The 21,095-nt window shown below is 42.4% G+C and overlaps 1 protein-coding gene across 1 annotated transcript in view; it reads left to right on the top strand.

Annotated features, from left to right (window-relative positions):
• The window catches only part of NMUR2 (neuromedin U receptor 2), a 73,863-nt gene that overhangs the window by 17,384 nt on the left and 35,384 nt on the right, over window positions 1–21,095 (top strand). Inside the window, exon 2 of the mRNA XM_073621134.1 lies at window positions 8,897–8,981. Coding sequence (XP_073477235.1) covers window positions 8,897–8,981 — 85 coding nt within the window. The remainder of the gene's footprint in view (window positions 1–8,896; window positions 8,982–21,095) is intronic.

Below are 21,095 nucleotides of genomic sequence, written 5' to 3'. Positions count from 1 at the left end.
CAGTACAGAATATACCTCTGTCTTAAATCCCTGCTGAATGTAGTTGCTGACCTCTCCTTCTGAAAATGCTAGTTGCTGGTATGCATAGTTGCCAACATTGTAAAAAAATTTTTAGGGACACTTTTTTGGCTGCAGGCGGAGTTTTATTATAATTAGGGGGTGGGGCATGCATTTGTAGGTGTGGTATAGGGAAAAAAAATGGGTGTGGTTTATGCAAAATAGTGGGCATGTCTTAAATGGAGCGTGGCTCAAAGGGGGTGTGGTTAGAGTCTGAGATGAATAAGGGATGGAGAGGGAAAGGGGGGGAGAGGGATGGAGGGAGAAGGAGGGAGGGAGGGACAGCAGCCCCAGATCCTACAAAACAATAGAAATATGTGTATTCCAGAAAGTTTAACAATCAGCAGCTAAAGATACTCCAAACAACTGGTGTTAGCACTTCAATCATCCTGGGCACCATGGTTGTTATGGTGTCAGGATGATTGAAGTGCATTATTTCTATTATTACATTGTAATATAAAATGAAATCATTCAACTCACCATAATGCTGAATCAGTGGGATCCCTAAGCATGTCACCTGCCACGTCGCCTGCCACCAGCCGTCCATCCTTGCATCAGGTGCCACCAGAAGAGTCCGTCCTTACATCAGGTATCCCAGCAGAGTCCATCCTTGCATCAGGTGCCCCCAGCAGAGCCTCCCCTTACATCAGATGTCCCCAGCGGAGCACCCCCTTACATCAGATGTCCCCAGCGGAGCCCCCTTACATCAGGTGTCCCCAGCAGAGATCCCCCTTACATCAGGTGTCCCCAGCGGAGCCCCCCTTACATCAGGTGTCCCCAGCGGAGCCCCCTCTTACATCAGATGTTCCCAGCGGTGCCCCCCTTACATCAGATGTCCTCAGCAGAGCCCCCCTTACATCAGGTGTCCATAGTGGAGCCCCCCTTACATCAGGTTTCCCCAGCGGAGCCCCCCTTACATCAGGTGTCCTAGTAGGTCTCTGCCGGCCGCGTGGTTACAATAGCACCCCCTTTCCATAACAGACCGGCAGAGGGGCGGAGTGGGGCGGGGGGTGGTTGGAGTGAAGCGGGGTGGGGGGTAGGTGAAGTGGGGCGGGGGGTAGGCGGAGCGAGGTGGAGCCGGGCGGAGGGTGGGCGGCGACGCAGGAGCTCTGTCTAGCCACCCAGCCCTGTTCCTGGTGTTCCTGGTCTTTTTAAAAATGGCGGCTGGCAGAGACAATGTCTCCGCCGGCCGTGGACCTCTAGCAGTGGCAGGTGGCGGCGGGGGGAAATCGCGAAAAACCGGATTTCTCTGGACATTTCCTGGGAAACATTAAAATCGGGAAAATAGTCTAAATTCCGGAAATGTCCCAGGAAATTCGGGACAGTTGGTAAGTATGCACCTCATGCTGAGGTGATGGCTTCAATACTATCTGAATCACTGACCTGAAACAAGTAGTCTCTAGAACTCTATGGATCAGGAGGAAAGTTAGTCAATTAGCTTTTTTGGAAGGACAACTCAGCAATGGTATTCTGCATATTTCACCACCTCTGGTTTTCTCTACACAAGGCATATTCTTCTTTTATAACATGATTTTTAATTGAAAAACATTGTTTAATAAGTCACCCCTGCAAAGTTTGCTCATTTTGCTCAGTTTAACCAGAGTTTTATGTGATACACAACAACAAGTACTTACAGTATTTCTGTGCAGAACTGCAGCCTCGCCTCACATGATTCCATACCCCACAGAATGGTCATCTGAAGCACATGGTGCATTGTTAAAATCATACCCCTGTCAGGTGTGAAGGCAGCCAATTTTTGAGCACCACACTCTTGAAACATCAATAGGATTTTGATGGCATATGGGCTACTGTCTACATAAAAACCTATCCCTTTTTTGTCATGTGCGTGCCAGTTCATATGCCTGGTGAGATGGATTAGTAGCAATTAGCACTATTGCAGTACATAGACAGAGAAGAGAAGAAATTATTCATTTATTCAAATCAGAACTCTAAGCAGATATAAAATTCACAAATTAATGCAGCTCTCTAATTGTTAACACATCATTAACTGTTTTTTTTTTTAAATGCAAGCTTTTATCGACCTCTTGCAGTTCTTGTTCAACAAGGTTTAATGTGAGAGCAGCAGAATGAGCCAATCAGTTCATGCATACCTCCCAACTTTCTGAGATAGAAATGAGGAACACCTATTAGCAAAAGTATGTAGGCATAGGACACACCTCCTGCCATGCCCCCTCCTAAAGAAGAATTGTAAAAAAAAAAATGATTGGTTAAACCCACAAGAGCTTTATTACCACTAATATTCCTATATTGGCTTTTGGAAATTGGAAATGCAGCAATTTAGAAATTGGATGAAAGGTTTAGCATAGGAAAACACTTTTTGATAGATAAGTAGTGCGATTTTTTTTATACAACTATATAGATCAGACCAAAATGAGGGACAAAGGAGGAGGAAAGAGGGACAGTGAGACTTTGCTCTGTATGAGGGACAGTCCCTCCAAATCAGGAACAGTTGGGCACTATGGTTCATGTGCTGGCAAGAAGCATGCTGGTAGGAGGAGAAAACAAAGTGACAGAGAGATGAGACCATCACTGTGCTGCTTCTTCTTTTACTGTCCAGTAACAGTCTTGGGTGGGTCCAGGACAACCTGGTTTTAACAGCAAAATAGTGCTGCAGGAAAGATCTCTGGATTAAAGGTATATATTGCAGCAAAAGTAATTCAATTTTATCTTGTTATTTTTGGCTGGAGTGCTGTGCACTGCAACAGAGATCGGTGCAGTGATGATGTGCTGATTTTGGCACATCCACTGTTACCTTTTTCTGTTAACAAACTTTATTGAGATGTCATACAGACATATACAGTTCAATTGGCAGCTATGCGATGTGAGGCAATGGATTGCCTCACACTGTGTTGCGCTGAAAAAAGTACTACATGCAGTCATTTTTTTTTTAGCTCACCATGTCCACACACCACCACAAAGCAATAGTGTGAACCGGGCAGATCGGTAGACAAAACATAATGGGGTTGATTAACAAAAGGCAAAAAGGGGTTGTTTTACTAAAGGCAAATAGACTGTGCACTTTGCAAAGTTCAGTTGCACTCTGCAAGAGCAGTTGCTCCAGAGCTTAGTAAATGAGCAAAAGCTCTGCTGACTTCCATCATCCAATCATGTGCAAGCAAAAATTCCGTTTTTTTTTATTATCCTTGCATGTGATTGGGTACTCTTTGCAAAGTGAAACGTTACCTCATTTACTAAGCTCTGGAGCAACTGCACTTGCAGAGTGCAACTGCACTTTGCAAAGTGTACAGCCAGTGGCATAACTAGAACCTTCAGGGCCCCAGTGCAAGAGACCATGAAGGGCCCCCTGACACCCAGCTGGGGCCCTTCCCTCCGAGCCTGGTGGCGGAGACACCAAGGCCCGGTCGCAAGTGCGATGTTTGTGACCCTGGTAGTTCTGCCACTGGCGTCTGTTTGTTTGTTTTTGTTTTTCTACCATTTATTTATTTATTTATTTACAATATTATTTTTTAAAAATATTTTTAACAATTTTTTAAGAGTCTTGTTGGGGGGCTTTGGTGAGATATCAGGGGTCTAAACAGACCTCTGATGTTTCACCTTTGAGACCAAGAAAGGAGATTGAGAACACAGCCTCAGCTGCACAGAATGAATGGACAGGAATACCTCTGGATAGAGCTGACCCTTCTTTCACAAACTGAAGCATTGTAAATACAGTTTACTACATTTCAGGCATGAATGGACTGAGTCCGTGATTGGTATGGATCACTGACTCTCCATTCAGAAAAGGCTTCATCCTGACAGATACACTGCAACAGCCAGCAGGAGAGGGGAATTTTGCGGAGCTGTGGGGACAAGTGGAGGGGCCAGGAGAGAGCACGCGGGGGGGGCAGTAAAAAGTACAGGGGTGCTGGAGAGCACACAGGGGAGCAGCAGAAAGAAGCACAAAGAAGCTGCATAGGAGGAGTGATGGGGGCAGCTGCATATAGAGTAACTGATCTTTCCATTTCCCCCACTTCTCCTCTCCTTCCTGCAGGCTTTCAGCAGCTGCAGGAGGAAAATAGAGAGGTTACTTTCTCTGTATCAGTGTTTCTCAACATTTTACCAGTCAAAGTGCAACATATTGCCTCTTTACTGCCTGTCAAATGCATCTGAAAAGCGATCTGAGCCTGCATCACTTTTCAGAGGAATGGGATTTTCTTGTTGGTATTATAAACCCACCCTAAAAAAATATGTTTTGATCGTAAAGAAAAAAGGGGTTAGTAATGTGTATACATACTCACGCATGTAAACACACATGTACGCACATACACACACATATACATACACATATAAATACACACATGCACACATATAAACATACACACATGCACACACACACATATAAAACACACACGAGCATGCACACACAAACATGCACACACACATATATAAACATACAGACATGCGCACACATAAATGCACACACACACATATAAACATACAGACATGCGCACACACACATATAAACACACACACATATAAACAAACATATATAGATCGCCTTTTTAAAAATTGGCAGCTGCAGCACTGTACCTTCACTCTCCATGCTGGGTACTGCACTGTAGGGGGAGGCAGAGAGCACAGCACACAGTGTGCTAGACACATCTCCTTTGTTTCACTTTCAAAGTAAACACAGCGTGACCGAGCTCCTGCACTGCTGATTTACGCATCAGCTGAGGATCGGAACGCTCGGTCCAATATGCATCCACCGCTCAGGGAGGGGGGCACCCCTGCAGCATGGGGCAATGGTGACTTCTGCGACCCCTATACTTCCGCCCCTGTGCACAGCCTATTTGCCTTTAGTAAATCAACCCCATAGACTGTGCACTTTGCACTCGGCAAGTACAGTTGCTCCAGAGCTTAGTAAATGAGGTAAAGCTTCACTTTGCAAAGAATAACCAATCACATGCAAGGAAAAAAAAATATTTTTGCTTGCACATGATTAGATGATGGAAGCTATTGCATGTGGTGTGAACATACCCTTAGAGGACACCTCTGTTCTAGGGATACCAAAAGTAATTTTTATTGGTCTATATAGTCTTCTTTGTTATTTCTGTTCCTGCCTTTCTTCATTATGGTGAAAACTTCTGTAAATTTCCATAACAGTATCTGACTTTTTTATTCCATCCCTTCTATGAACTGCAAATCACACATTTGGGAGAAGCTAGCAGGATGTTCTGTCTCGGAAATAAAAAGCTGTTGCCCATCATAGCTCTTATAAAATCACTGAGTAGGAAGACAAAATAGTCTCTGTAACTGCCGAGCAGAGATGTTTTTCATTTCAGACTCTGCTTAGTAAGCTGAGGTCATTTGGTGAATGGCTGATTATGTAACAGCCATTTTGCTGGCATTAATGGGAATTCTGGCAGCCCTGAGGGACGTAAACTTACCTGTTGCTTCTCATCCAGACAGGGAAAGCTGGAAGAATTAACTATATATATTGTATTTTCTGATTTCCTGCTTTATTCTCCTTTACACCTTGAACAGAACATGCTGATTCCTTGCCTGTCTCTCTAACACTTTTCACTTGCCTCCAGTGTCACCCCTTATCCCCATTTTGTCAACTTAATTTTTATGTAGTTGTAATGATTAGGATATCAGGCAAATTGCAATCCCAATTCCGTGCCTCTGTCTTGAATCGATGGCCTGTTTGAAATGAAATAACTCACTAGTTTTGACAGCATAGATTTATATTGCGGCAGAATACATTTTTACAGGAATTAGAATAATGGGGCTGATTCCTAGTTTGCATTACAGAGAACAACATCCCACCATCACGCTAACCCTTCCTGTATCTCTTATGTGGTGAACACACGAGAAGTTTGATAGATCGCAATACTAACATGTGTAATGTTAGTGCAGCAATCACCCCTCACTGTGATATTGTGTTCTGACAGGGGGAGCCCCACACACCAGACCACACTGATCAGCTCTTGCAGCCATTGGATGCCGGTCAGATGCTGGTTTTTCCAGCATGCCCGTTCGACCGGCTTCTGTAGAACAAACAGGTGTACACATGGGTCGGTTCCTGCCAAACCGATCATTTTTGGATGATTTTTGGACTGTGTGTACCCAGCCCAACACTAACCTTTCATAAAATGCTAACCCTCCATGTAACCCTAATGCCGCGTACACACGATCAGATTTTCCGACAACAAAATTTGGATGTGAGCTTGTTGATGGAAAGTCTGACCGTGTGCATCGTACATTTGTTGGCGGACTTTCCGCCAACAAATGTTGGCTAGCAGGTTCTCAAATTTTCCACCAACAAATGTTTGTTGTCGGACTTTCCGATCGTGTGTACACAAGTCCGTCGGGCAAAAGTCCACGCATGCTCGGAAGCGCTCGGTCTTGTAAAATTAGCGTTCGTAATGGAGCTATCACATACGTCTTGTACGTTACTATGTTCATAATTGTTGCCCAACATTTGTGTGACCGTGTGTGTGTGTGTGTATGCAAGACAAGTTGGAGCCAACATCCTTCGAACAAAAATCCATGGTTTTGTTGTCGGAAAGTCCGATTGTGTGTATGGGGCATTACACTAACCTTTCCTATGACCCTAACCTTCACATTAGCCCTGGAGCTAACCCCTTCTGTTACCCTAACATTAACCCTTCTTGTAACCATAACACTAATCTTCCCTTTAGACCTAAAACAAACCCTTCATGGAACCCTAACACTAACCCTTCCTATAAACTTAAAAGTAACCCTCCATGTAAACCCAACATTAAGGCTTTATATATTTCTAACACTAACCCTAATATTAATAACTCTGTACACTTTAACCCTAACACTAACCTTCTCTGTAACCCCAACATTTATCTTTCTAAGACTAATCCTCCTTGTACTCCTAAAACTAACCCTTCAATAAATCCCTACCATTAGCCCTTTTCCTAAGCCCTTATCCCTAACACTAACCCTCACTGTAACCCTATCATTACCTTATCTTGTAATCCTAACATTTCCTCCCTTAACGCCTAACAATAGCTTTTCCTGTAACCCTAAAACTAACCCTTTAGGTATCAAATAATTTTGTGCAGCACTATAAAAATAAATTAATACATTTTATTATTGTCCTTAAATAATACATACTGTATAATAAAGTCCACCTTTTATCTTCAAAAACCCTCTGTGTTCCAAAAAGTGACATAAAAGTTTATATATTTTCAAAGGCTTTTGAACTTTATACCACATCTTCTGTTTGTGACCAAGTGGACACCTCACCCAACACCACCACACTCATGTATGTGATTCTGCTCGCCTTGGATGTGACCACCATATTATAAGAGGTTCAGACAGCATCAAGAAATATACACCAGAAAACACTCCACACGTCTACTCTCAATGGTAACCAAGGATCCTACTCCAACTTTTTCCGTATGTATTCACAAGATCTTCTCCATTTCAATTTAAACGCCCCACATGGGTCAGATGAATCCCCTCAGTATATTTCTATCCAACCTTCACAAGGTTAATATGCAGCCAAGAAAAAGATCGGGTGCCCTGGTGCTCCAATGACTATTACCACACTTTCCAGGTCCTTTCTGTTCTCTCCTCTTCCTCTAGATGGGGCTGTATTTACCAAAATGGCACTTATGGGGCAGTACCTAGGGTGGAAATGTTATGCCCTGTACACACGGTCGGACATTGATCGGACATTCCGACAACAAAATCCTAGGATTTTTTCTGGCGGATGTTGGCTCAAACTTGTCTTGCATACACACGGTCACACAAAGTTGTCGGAAAATCCGATCGTTCTGAATGCGGTGGCGTAAAACACGTACGCTGGGACTATAAACGGGGCAGTAGCCAATAGCTTTCGTCTCTTAATCTGTTCTGAGCATGCGTGGCACTTTGTGTGTTGGATTTGTGTACACACGATCGGAAATTTCCGACAATGGATTTTGTTGTCGGAAAATTTTATAGCAAGCTCTCAAACTTTGTGTGTCAGAAATTCCGAAGGAAAATGTGTGATGGAGCCCACACACGGTCGGAATTTCCGACAACAAGGTCCTATCACACATTTTCCATCGGAAAATCCGACCGTGTGTACAGGGCATTAGAGGGGTCAGCACCAAGCCTTTACTTTAACAAGCTATGATTTTTTTTTTTTTTTTTTCTTATTTTGTTTGCCATTCTAAATCTGATTTGCAGGGAAGCAGGAAAATACACATATAAAGCACATTTATTGGAACTGTTTTACTTGCCAAAGGGTTTATATTTTTGGCCATCTGTTTGGTTTACACAAACTTACTTTACTGCACAGCAATGTCTCATGGGGCAGAAGACCTCATTTAATATTGGCTGTAGTTCATTTGCATCTACAGGTCTCCATCCTCCTGAAAAGAGCTCACTGTTCTGTCACTCTAATCTCTCCTCATATCAGTATGTTCCTTGTGCTGCTTTTCTCTCCCAGTCTGAACTCTGCTGTACAGGGACTGTGCAAGGCTGATATTAAGTCATATTCAGGTACTAAAACTGCTTATATTTACAAAAATATATTCAGATATGCATTCATGACTACAGAACTGAAATGATATGATTTTTTTATATATCTGCCTGGAAATCCTTTAAAGTTATATCAGTTTGCGGAAAATCTGATTTCCCAACATGGACTAAAATACACAGAAGGTGATGAGTAACAGTAATTCTCACCCCCTGCTGTACAGCATGATTGATTTATTGATGGCACAATATTTCCTGCACTCCAATGTATACATGTCATTGTCGAGTTAATGGGCACTTTCTCAACATAGTTGTGCTCTTGCATTTCATTTCAAAATCATTTTTTTTCACATTTTCAACTTGTATTCTTGTTCAGCTAAGGGGGGATCGCTCGCTGGAAGTGGATAAAATGTCTGTGAATGGACAGAGACCGTCTCGAAAATCAATCACAAAGATGCTTTGTAAGTAAAATATGAAGTGTACTTATGTGTTGTGTATTGTAATACTTGTGTGTATAATGGAGTATATAGAAAAAATGATCAAAAGCTGCTTTTCCAGCAATTTTAAAGGTTTTCAGTGTCTATATTATTCACAGTATTTACAGTCCATTATACTTTTTTTTTATGTACATATAAGAGTAACAAAAAAAAAATCTTTCTAATAAACAAAAGGTGCCAGGCATGGTAGGAAAAAAAAAAGAGCAAAAAAAAACAACCCTTTTTCAAGATATTTAGGTAAGCCAGGAAGGCATGTACAGTATGTACTTCATCTTCCAGAAACCAATAAGTGGAGGCTCAATACTAAACCCCAAAAATGAATTGTGTCTTGATTCATTTCCCTTTGCTAAGCTACAAGGTGATGACAAGGCTGCTTCCACTTCCTTGTAGTCAAAGCTTGTCTGTTCCTTCCTGAAACCAGAGGTCAAGGAGGCATTACAGTGATGAGCCAATAGAGATGAGGGGGCATCCAGGCTCCAACACTACAAGAGACCTGAATGGCTGTAGCAGAGGAGATTGACAGGGGGCAGTCAATGTTAAGCCTACTGTGTTACCTACTAGCAGTTCCCTTTTTTAAGGGACAAAGTCATGTTAACCACTCAAGGACCAGGCCTATTTTTCAGACTCAGTGTTTACAACAAGTTAAAATTATTTTCTTTTGCTAGAAAATTACTTAGAACCCCCTAATATTATATATTTTTTTTTCAGACACCTTAGAGACTAAAATGGCATATGTTGCAATACTTTATGTTACACCGTATTTGCGCAACGGTCTAACAAGTGCAATTTTTTTGGAAAATATACCCTTTTTTGACTTAAAAAATAAGACAACAGTAAAATTAGCCCAAGTATTTTTATATTGAGAAAGATAATGTTATGCCGAGTAAATTGATACACAACATGTCATGCTTCAAAATTGCGCCCGCTCGTGGAATGGCGACAAACTCCATAGGCAACGTTTAAAAATTTCCACAGGTTACCAGTTTTAAGATACAGAAGAGGTCCAGAGCTAGAATTTTTGCTCTCACTCTAACGATCGAGGTGATACCTCACATATGTGGTTTGAACACCGTTTTCATATGCGGGCGTGACTTACATATACGTCCGCTTCTGCATGCGAGCTCGGCTGGACAATTTTTTTTTCTTCTTTATTTTATTTTTTTATTTTTACACTGTCCTTTTAAAAAAAAAAATTGGGTCACTTTTATTCCTATTACAAGGAATGTAAACATCCCTTGTAATAGATAAAAAGCATGACAGGACCTCTTAAATATGAGATCTGGGGTCAAAAAGACCTCAGATCTCATATTTGCACTAAATTACAAAAAAGAATTTCCCCTTTAAGAGCACTGGGCGGAAGTGATGTTTGATGTCGCTTCCGCCATCCAATGCTATGGAGCCGAGTGGGGGCCATCTTTCCCTCACTCGGCATCCAGCCTCTCAGGGGAGTGGACGTGATTGTCTCCACCGCTACCGACGGAGACGACCAAAGCACGGCAGGGGGGGTCCCGCCACCGACAAAAGTGCCCTTGCGGTGAATCCACTGCTGAGACCACTTTTATCTGAAAGCCAGCCACCCGCCGTTTTTAAAAATACCGGGGTTATGGCAGCTAGCAGTATTTAGCGTCAAAGTACCAACGTAAAACGTCAGTGGCTGGCTCAACACAGGGCTTGGGTCCTTCCTCTTGCTTGTCCTTCCCTCATAGGAGCACCCCTGCATCCATTTTCTGGATGGCACCACCAGAAACACCACAAGATACATTTTATTTGTCCTTTAAATCTGTATTAAACCCAAAAGCAAATATGTATTATATTTCTAAGCAAAAGCAATAAATGTTAAAACATTGTGAAAACAAAATCAAAATACTCACCTTACAACTTCCAGCTGCTTCCTGTAGGCATTGATGACATCATCAGACCTTAAGGTAGGATCTTGGAAAAGCTAGATACTCAAAATCACAAAACTTGTGCAAGAGTATATTCTTGCAGGATTAGAGATTTCTTTTTGTTTTAATTTTTTTTTATATTTTTTATTGGATAACAATATCAAGATTACAGTATTATCATACATTCGTTGAGGAATCAAAGATCATTGGTTGTTATGGGTAAAACAAGTGTGTCAAAGGCATGTACATAACAATCACAAACAATCATATCTTGAGTATCTAGCTTAAAATCCAGAGGGAGATTAAGTATTATGCAGGGTACAATGATAAATTGTAGTTAAACTTAAGCCTTGTACACACAATCGGATTTTCCGATGGGAAATGTGTGATGACAGGCTTTTGGCGGAAAATCCGACTGTGTGTATGCTCCATCGGCCAAAGCCCTTAGGATAAAAGTTTTGTTGGCCAACAATCTGATTGTGTGTACGAGGCTTTAGAGTGAATATTACTAAATACCGTAGCACGTCTTTCTGTGTTGTGTTAAAAAGTAGTCAAGGTAGATTCCATATGCGGGAATAATGATGTGGGCCTTTGTATGATAATTTGATCCAAAGGGAAATAATGTTGCCAACTTGGTGCTTTGTCTTAAACACCTGATTAGCAACAGGCAGTACAAGGGGGGCTTAGTGGATTATGTAAGACAGTCAGAGAGGTGAAAGGATACGGTGGAAGACAGAAGGAGGGGAGGCGGGGAGGAGGGGGTGGGGATGAGGGGGGGAGGCAAGGGGATAGGTAGGTTAGTAGTTTTCTCCTCAGTCTCCGCTAATAGTTATGTAGTTATGGGATGATATCTTAGTAAGGTGATGGAGAGTAGGTGTATTAGACACCTGTTGCTGGAAAGCCGCGTATGGAAAAAAATTGACATGGGACATCCCAAGCTCATCCCTTGGGTAGGTGTGGGAGGCCCATGTCCCCTGCTAAAGTAAAAGAGAAACGGGGGGGAGTTGGGAGAGATATGTGATGAAATCAGTGTTTATCTTGGGTGAGCGTATCATGGTAAGGGGTTATCCCATTAATGTCAGGTATCTATTGGTTGTTCAGAAGTGGTTCCAACAGGCCCATGTCTTTGAGTATTTAGCTGGAGAATCTCGGGCAATGAAAGTTAGTTCTTCCATCTTAGCAATTTTGTTCATTTGTTTAAACCATTCTGGGATGGTCGGTATATGAGCAGAGCCCCAAATGTCGGGGAATACACATTTTGGCTGCATTGATTAGCGGTAGAATTAGTGTTTTGCAGTAATTGTGTGTCGGTATATCAGAGTGATAAAAAAGGAATTGGGCTGGGGTATGTTCTATAGAATATGTGGAAATTGACTGTGAATTCTTGGACTTGTAACCAAAATGGTTGGATTAACAGGCATGACCATAGGATGTGTAACAAGGTGCCTGGTTCTCTGGCGCATCTCCAGCATTTGTTGGGAAAGGAAGGATTATACTTCTTTAGAATCGCTGGGGTTCTGTACCAGTGAGTCAGGGTCTTGTAATTGTTTTATTGAATGGAGACATTTAGGGAGCCTTTATGGGCAATCATAAATAAATGTTCCCATTGGTCTTCTGATAATTCTGAATGTATTTCTTTTTCCCATGTTGTGCAAGCTTTTCCAGCCTTAGGGGAGATATCTGCAAATAGCATGGTATAAATATTGAAGATCAAATTTTGTTGGGGGCTAGATTGGGAGCATAAGTGTTCAAATGGATTGAATGTTCGTGAAATTGAGGAATCATGGTTGATCCCCTGTAGAAAGTGGCGGATTTGGAAGTAGGTCCAGAGTGGGAGTGGTTTATTGGTGAGATTAGGCACTAACGCAAGACATTCTAGGAAAGAGCCGTCATGAAAAAATTGATGTGCTAATATTTCTGAGTGTTGCCATTGATTTGTTAGGAATTGTGCAGACATACCAGGGGAAAAGGCAGGGTTAAGTCTCATAGGAATAAAGGGTGCCAGAATGGAAGAGATGTGTAATTTTTTACATGTCTCCCTGAAACAATGAAGTGTCCAGTCAATGAGAGGGTGTTCCTTGAGTGTGGAGGGGATATGGCTAAGCGGCTAAGCATGTCGTCAGCAAAAGCTGCTGATATATATGTGCGGTCTGCTATGGGTATACCTTTGATATTGTCGTTGTTCCTGAGGTAACATAAGAGTGGCTAGAGGGTTAGTACAAATAGAATAGGGGAGAGTGGGCAGCCCTGTCTCGTCCCATTGGTTATGAAGAAGGCGTTCGACAGATGATCATTGATCCGGACCCTGGCAGTTGGTGTCATATATAGGGACATGATTGAGTTAAACATTCAGTTTTGAAGTCCTAAGTGTCTTAATACTGCTCCCATGTAGTCCCAGGCCAGTCTGTCAAACGCCTTCTCCGCATCCAATGATAGGATGCGGAGAAGGGGTTCTTATGTTTGTTGGTGGTCATCCAGTGGTGCAGATTTATAGCCTTTGTAGTGATATCTCTTGCTTCTCAACCTGGAATAAAACCAACTTGGTCCTTTTCTATTAGAGACGATAGTAAAGGAAGTAAGCAGTTGGCAAGGATTTTGGCAAAGAGTTTTATGTTGACAATCAATAGGGAAATTGGCCTGTAGTTGGTAACTGATGTGATGTCCTTCCCTTCTTTTGGTATAACTGTAATGTGTGCTTCGAGAAGTCTGTGGAAGGGAAGTGTGGAGGATGAGAGGAAGTTAAAGGCCTCGAGGAAAGGACCAGTGAGTACATCTGTAAAAGTTTTAAAATAGGTGGCTGTAAACCCTTCTGGACCGAGGCTTTTTCCGGCCTAAAGCTGCTTGATTGCTTTTTTGCGTTTGTCTTCCGAGATGGGATTCTCTAATTGGCGGGTATCCTCTTTGTCGATGGGTTGAGGACAGTGTTTTTTTAGAAAGTTCTTAATAAGGGAACTTTGAGTGTTGTTTGCTGTAGAGTCGGCTGATTGCATATTGAGGTTATATAGTGTGGAATAAATTGGGACGCTATATCTGGGGCCGTGACTTTCGGCCTACCCTGGGAGTCATTAATAGTATAAATGTTGGTGTCTGCTTTGTTCGTTTGAATGGCTTTGGCTAAATACTTTCCACACTTGTTCCCAAATTCATAGAATAGTTTTTGTTGTAAAACAAATTTACGTCTCGTTTTGTGATTTAATTCTTCAAGTAAGAGCTCTCTGGTCTGTGTAAGGTTGTGGTATGTCTGTTGTGCCTGAGTCTGCTTATGAGCAATCTCCAGGGCTTTAATTTTGTGGATCAAGTTTTCGGTTCTGGCTTGATGGGCCTTCTTCTGGGAGGTTTTTAATGCAAGGAATTTTCCCCTTAAGATGCACTTGTGAGCTTCTCATTGGGTGTATCCTTATTGTCATTGTCTAAGAAGAATTTGTGTATGGCTTTCCTAATGTCTTTGATATCAGTTTCCAATGTCAATAGAGCTGAATATAGGCGCCAAATCTTTGAGAAGAGATTTTTGTCTGGGAAGGTCAATGTTATAATGATTGGGTGATGGTCAGATAGGAGCATCGGTTCGATAGTCGTGTGGGAAAGGAAGAGGGGATCCGTCTGGGAAAGGAACAGGTGCTTGATTCTAGAGTATTTATTATGACGGACGAAGAAGAACGTGTAAGCTTTTTAATTGGGATGGAGAGTGTGCCATGTGTCATGCAAGAGTAGCTCTTGAAATTGTAATTTGATTTGGCATAGGGTCCTATAAGGTAGAGATGTGGAACGGGACGAGGTGTCCAATAGTGGTATAAGGCGACATTAAAGTCTCCTCCGAGTATGGTTAATCTTGCGGAAAAACCTGCCAGGAGTTAGGAAATCGACCTAAAAAAGTTGACTTGTGTGGAGTTAGGGCTGTAAATATTGGCCAAAGTTACAGGTCGGCCCTGAATCCTACCTTTTAAAAAGATGTATCTGCCTTCCTTGTCTATAAGTGAGTCAGTGAGTTGCCAGTTAAGGTTTTAAGGAGATCAGAATTGAAACTCCTTTAGTTTTTGCAAGTGGGTTGGTTGAATGATAGGAAGTGGAGAATAAATGGTTTGCAAGCTTAGGGATCTTGTCTGTGTGAAAATGAGTTTCTTGTAGGAAGATGATGTTGGCTTTTAATTTTTGCACCTGGGAGAGTACTTGGCTGCGTTTCTCAGGGATATTGAGCCCTTTCGCGTTTAGAGAGATTACTTTTAGCGTGGTTACAAAATGGAAAAACACATGTATGAGCTGACACAGCTACGCACCCCAAAAGTATACAAAGAAATGGAAGATTTTCTCCAAGGGGTTTTTTAGCATCAAAATATTTCTAAAACTGTAATTGGTAAAACATTATTTAATTCTGACATAAAATGAATTTCATTTGTACAATCAATTTTGTAATATAAATTCTGGTTGGCGACACAAACAACATAAACCATCACTCATGGCAAACACTACACCAAGGAGATCCTAGTTATACAGTTACAATGCAATATTGCTATCCACATGAATACCCCATGAATACCCTGATGCATTTCGACCCTTTTCAGTTCTGGTCTTCTTCAGGGGGGTTTTTTATTCAAAAGAGATATGTCAAAAAATTCTATTATGGATTTTGTACAGTATACAAAATATAATTAAACATTTCATAATATTTTAAAAAGAATACATCTCCGTATAAGTGGTGAAATATTTACCATTCAGGGGATGGGACAGTAGGGATGCATCGCACAGCTAGTGGTATTAAAAACGGTTACATTCGGTGATCCCATAATGTCTGTATATTCCCTCCGCCTCCTCCAGGTGGGTCCATAGTCCACGGGGCTTGCAAGGAGCCACATACTTGGACCCCAGTGGGGAAGGTATGGGGCGAGGCACCTGTAATTCGAAATTTGTAAAAATCAGTATGCAATTAGCAGGTATTGGGTAAGTGTTTAGTGCTGCCTTGTAATTCCAGACTTGCTGGTATTCAATCACATGTTAGAAATATATAATTTTATTTGTATTTGAGTTTATTCATTTAATTGACTTATCATGATATATAGTAAAATGAGAAATAGATGTACTATATGTTATTGCCTAATAAAACAAATTACATGGGTGATGTTGAATTGTGGTGAAGCGGTGAGTGTGAAAATGAATAAGTGATGGAGTCTAACATGAAAAGAGGACTTGAAAAAAAGGGTGTATTCAAAAATCGCAATAATATTAAGAGTGCCAAACCCTGTGCAAAAAAGGAGAAAAAAGGGTGAATGCATTGTTGTCGTTGCTAATGGGGGAAATCCAATATGGAGTGAATAAAAGTGAAGTATAAAATACCTGATAAATAGGGATAATTCACAATGTTAGCAAAAAAAAATAAAAATTATTAGAGATAGGACCATGTGTGTGAAGTATCAGTATGTTGATAACATGGTGAAAAACCTAAATAATGAAAGATATGTAGGTAAATGAAATATTCAATGTAGTGTAGACTGCAGCCAGTCTGGCATGTCCAGCAAACGCATTTACTTGTTACTCCAAAACTTTCTGCATGTGTCTGGCAGCATTCCATTCCTGACGATCCTCGGGAAGCTGCACCTGTATGTAGTATTTAAATTAGATACCTATTAATCGCAGGTGTTCATCTCCTCCCCACATCTCCCCCCCACATGGAGACCTTACCGCAAGGATCGCGATGTTCATGTGGCCCCCTCGGCGTTCCAGAAGGCTAGGCCCCGGCATTAGCCGTCACCTCCGACGTAACATACGTGACGTCATGACATCCCGCACATGCGCGGTTAAACCTCGCATGCGAGGGACCTTTCTGATCATCCGGCGGTGATCAAGGAATGCCGCCGGCATGTAAACTGCTCCCTCCAGTGGCCCAAAAAGGAAGGGTCCTACTTCGGGAACATAAAAAGGGGAGAAATGCAAGCTAGCCACGTCTCCCCACCGTGCTGGTAAGCCGAGTGGAAAAACTTTTAGCGTGGTATGTTTGGTGGTAGATCTTGTATGCGACATAATGTGTGGGAGGTAGGGCTGTAATTATGTAGAAGAATCCGAGGTATTTTTTGGCTATTACACCTAAGTGTGAATAGGAGTAAGTCATGAGGATAGTAGTATCCAGGGGGGAAGGACAGTGACTATGGTATTGGGGTAGTGGAGACTCAGGAGGAAGGGAGGAGAAGGGTGAAGGAAGAGATAGAGAGAAAGAGAGAAAGAGAGAGGAAAAATTATTTAAAAAAAGGTGGAGGGGGAGAGGAGGTGAGAGGAGAGAGTGGCAAAAGAATGAGAGGGGGGTAATGTGATAACAAGGGGGTATGAAGGGGGAGGGGTGAGAAAGGTTACCACTAAGAGTGGAGAAAAGAGAGAAGAGGAAGTGTTTCAGAGGTAAGTAGGGATCCAAAGACCTTCCTTATGGGTTGTTATGTGGTCTGGTAGGGGTCAATGGTAATAAATGGGTTCCTGTCAAGTGGAGAAGCAGAAGGTGTCGGTATTGAGTGAGTAGATGGGTAAATAAAGTCCTCTAGTCTACTAGAGGTAGGTGAGTATTGTAGACAAATGGAGGAGCCCTTCGGTTTTAGCACCAAACAGAGAGACTATGGTTCAACAGATGAAGAACTCAATTACAAGGTTAGTAGAAAGTTATAAAACAAAAAATAATGTGAACTCATCTGGAGACTGTGTAGATTAATACATAACGGCATATTTTAAAGTGAGACAGCACCAGTATTGTGATAGTATGCACTTTTTATCTAAAGATAGAGTGAACTTAATTGTTTTGTGAAAAAAAAAAGTGCTTTTTCTTTATGAATACCTTTGTTGTATAAACTTAGCATTCAGTAACCAATATTTCAGCTGGGCTATAGTACAAAAACTTATCAGTATGAGATCTCTAGTGTGTGTGGTCAACCTCCAGTCAATCTACGTTTGGGTTTTGGAGAGCCGGTATTGGAGATGGACCGTTCCAACTCACCCGAGCATATGATCGCATGACAAGCGATGAAGTAGGAAACGTTAGCAAATAATATAAAGAAATCAGCCCCACACACCAGAGAGTTACCGTGGTTAAACCGTTTAGCTAAAGAAAAAAAAAAACCCTTGAGTGAGACTGAGTCAGTCATTAATTATGCACAACAAAGGGGGAGATATGGTTTCCAACAAGAACCAACAACAATAAACAATATCCTTCCTTTTTATTAGCATTCTCGGCTTACCAAGTGACTTTACCTCGTCTGGAGACCATAAAGTGATACGGTATGCCCTTGAGTATGGTGGATGGGGCGAATTCACACGGAGGATGCATCTACAGGGGTAGGGCGCATCTAATGCCCTGTACACACGGTGGGTTTTTTCAGACGGAAAAAGTGCGATCGGATTGTGTCGTCGGAAATTGCGATCGTGTGTGGGCTCCATCGGACTTTTTCCATCGGAATTTCCGACACACAAAGTTTGAGAGCAGGCTATAAAATTTTACGACAACAAAATCCGATCGGTTAAATTCCAGTTGTGTGTACACAAATCTGACACACAAGGTGCCACGCATGCTCAGAATAAATTAAGAGACGAAAGCTATTGGCTACTGCCCCGTTTATAGTCCCGACGCACGTGTTTTACGTCACCGCGTTCAGAATGATCGGATTTTCCGACAACTTTGTGCGACCGTGTGTATGCAAGACAAGTTTGAGCCAACATCCCTCGGAAAAAATCCATGGATTTTGTTGTCGGAATGTCCGATCAATGTCCGATCGTGTGTACAGGGCATAAGCGGTATCCAATGTGGGGCAGCTTAATAGTTGCATTGGTCATGAGGCCTATTCTCAGCTGTTTTAAGAAGGGGGGATTAAGTGCATATAGAAGTATTCTCTCAACGAGAAGGATAAATTGCTTTAAACTGGTTTGTGAGAGGTAATGTGACAATGAGAGTCTATTTTAGATTCCGTGTGAAGTTGGCTCTCCAGGGAGGGATTCTCTAAGCAGTATATATCACAAGGAACTGTTTTTCAAAAGAGGCCTATGGATACAAGAAGTCATTATTAGTACTTCAACTATGTAATCCAGTGGAAGCAGTGTTATGAGCCGTGGGGGATTGGGAAGGGGTTGGGTAGGGGGGGAGAGGGAATAAGGAAGTGGAGGGATATGGTAAGGGGGAGACTGCTTAGGGGACAAGCCTGTAGTCCTAGAGGTTAGGCATCTCACAGCATGTGCATGCTAAACTTGTGTGTCAATGTTTAAGTTGTCAATGGCTATTATGCATTGCAAAGGTTACCATTCGTTTCCATCAGTGAAGGTGTTCAAGCGTTATGGTGAGTTCTTGCTTCTTGGGTAGAAGTTTGATAACGGAGTGGAGAGAGGCCTGGTATCTAGATGTGGGTGAACATTGGGGTCAATGTTGGGGTTGAGGGAGGGTGTGGGAATGAGGCCCACTAGGGATAGATAGATTTTTTTCACTTCAATCGAAAGGACTGGGAAGACAGTGAACTTGGCATTTGAAATGTGGATCAGTTAATCTCTAAGGGCGGTATTCTTTGTGAAGGTATCCCTTGATGGAAATCGTGAAAACGGGGTAGATTAATATGGTATCAAAGATATATCGGGTTTCAGAGTTTCAGTTGAAAAAGGAAAAAAGATGATCGGTCATTCTGGACCTCCATGACGAGGTCTTCTGTGGGCTGGAGAAGCTGTGGGACTATTATTCTGTGTGTTCCTCGATCTTGAGGATGCGGTGGATCTAGGTGAGTTGGACCTGCATAGCCGAATGTGGAATTCATTGCGGACTGGGATGGCATCCATGGAGGTATATCTCCTGAGGTGAAGAGGGTGGACGGTTTTACACCAGTCAGATAATTCAATGCGGGGTATGTTTAGTGTCTCACAAAAGGCAGGTAAGTTCTCTGGCACCCGCAAGTTGGCCGTGCGGCCTTGTACTGGGGCAGATAGGCAGAACGGAAATTTCCAGCGGTACTGGATTCCGTTAGAGCGTAGTAGGTCAAAGAGGTGACACAGGACTCTTCTATTTTGGAGAGGGATGGGTGAGAGGTCTTGAATATTTTTTATATCTGTGCCTTGGTATAATAGGTTGCGGCAATTCCTGGCCCTTCGCAGGATTTCTTCCTTTGGTTTAAAGTTAACCAGGCAGCATACTGCATCTCTGGGAGGATCAGTGTGTCTTACCCTGGGTCTGAGAGCTCTGTGCAGATGCTCATAGTCAATGGTGGATTCAGGGGGTCTGCCTAAAAGATCATTGAATATGGCTATAGTAGCCTGGGCCAATTGGTTATGGTCAATTGTTTCAGGAAGGCCTCTTACCCAAATGTTGTGATGCCGACCACGATTGTCCAGGTCTTCCATGTATCTATAAAGGTCTCTGAGCTGTACATTGTGTGACTGGGAGGATGCCTGGAGTTGATGAATGGCAGTTTCATTATGCAATGTCGTCTCTTCTATGTCATCCTTATGAATTGTCATGGTCTGGATGTCTCTCCTGAGGTCTGTGTTCACCATTTTCAATGTGGCTTTTATATCTTCTGCCACTGATCGCAGGTCTCAGATACTCAGGGGCTGATCTGCAGCCGTGCCTGGCATAAAGGAGTAAACCTGGTGTCTGCCCGAAGGGCTGAGGCTGGAGGAGCGTGCCACATTCTTGTAGGCCCGAGATGAAGCCGGGGCCTCATGTGGCTGCGTCCGGAAGATCTCCGGTATACTGCGGCTCATCTGGGATTCGGTTCCCCTGGGGGATAGGGACCGAGTTGGGGACGAGTTCCCCTTTGGGTTCCCCATGTCTGCAGGGGAAGATGGCTCCACTAGACTGAGAGAGGCACCTCTGGAGACAGGAGCACAGGGATTATGCGGCCATTAGTGTCTGGCACCAAACCACATCCCCAGGATTAGAGATTTCTACCTTTCCCAGGATCCGCAAAAAAGTCCAGTGATGTCATCGCCTAGGTGAATGTGGCGAAGTTGGGGTAGAAGGTGAGTATTTTTTATTTTTACTTCCAATGTTTTATCATGTTATGGTTATCACCTAATTCTTTTAATTGTTAAGTGGTAGGCTGTGAAATAAGCAGACCTTTCATTTGTATGCAAAGTCCATTAGGTGCCTTTGATTTAGGTAGTATTGTTAGTCTGGGAACTTAAATCCTGATAGACCCACTTTTAGGAAACCCTGTCACCAATTAAAAACATACCTCCCAACTTTTGA

Source organism: Aquarana catesbeiana, linkage group LG03 (genome assembly GCF_042186555.1).
Source record: "Aquarana catesbeiana isolate 2022-GZ linkage group LG03, ASM4218655v1, whole genome shotgun sequence".
Classification (NCBI taxonomy): domain Eukaryota; kingdom Metazoa; phylum Chordata; class Amphibia; order Anura; family Ranidae; genus Aquarana; species Aquarana catesbeiana.
The sequence above is the reverse complement of the archived record's forward strand: the minus strand, read 5'-3'. Positions and strand labels throughout refer to the sequence as shown.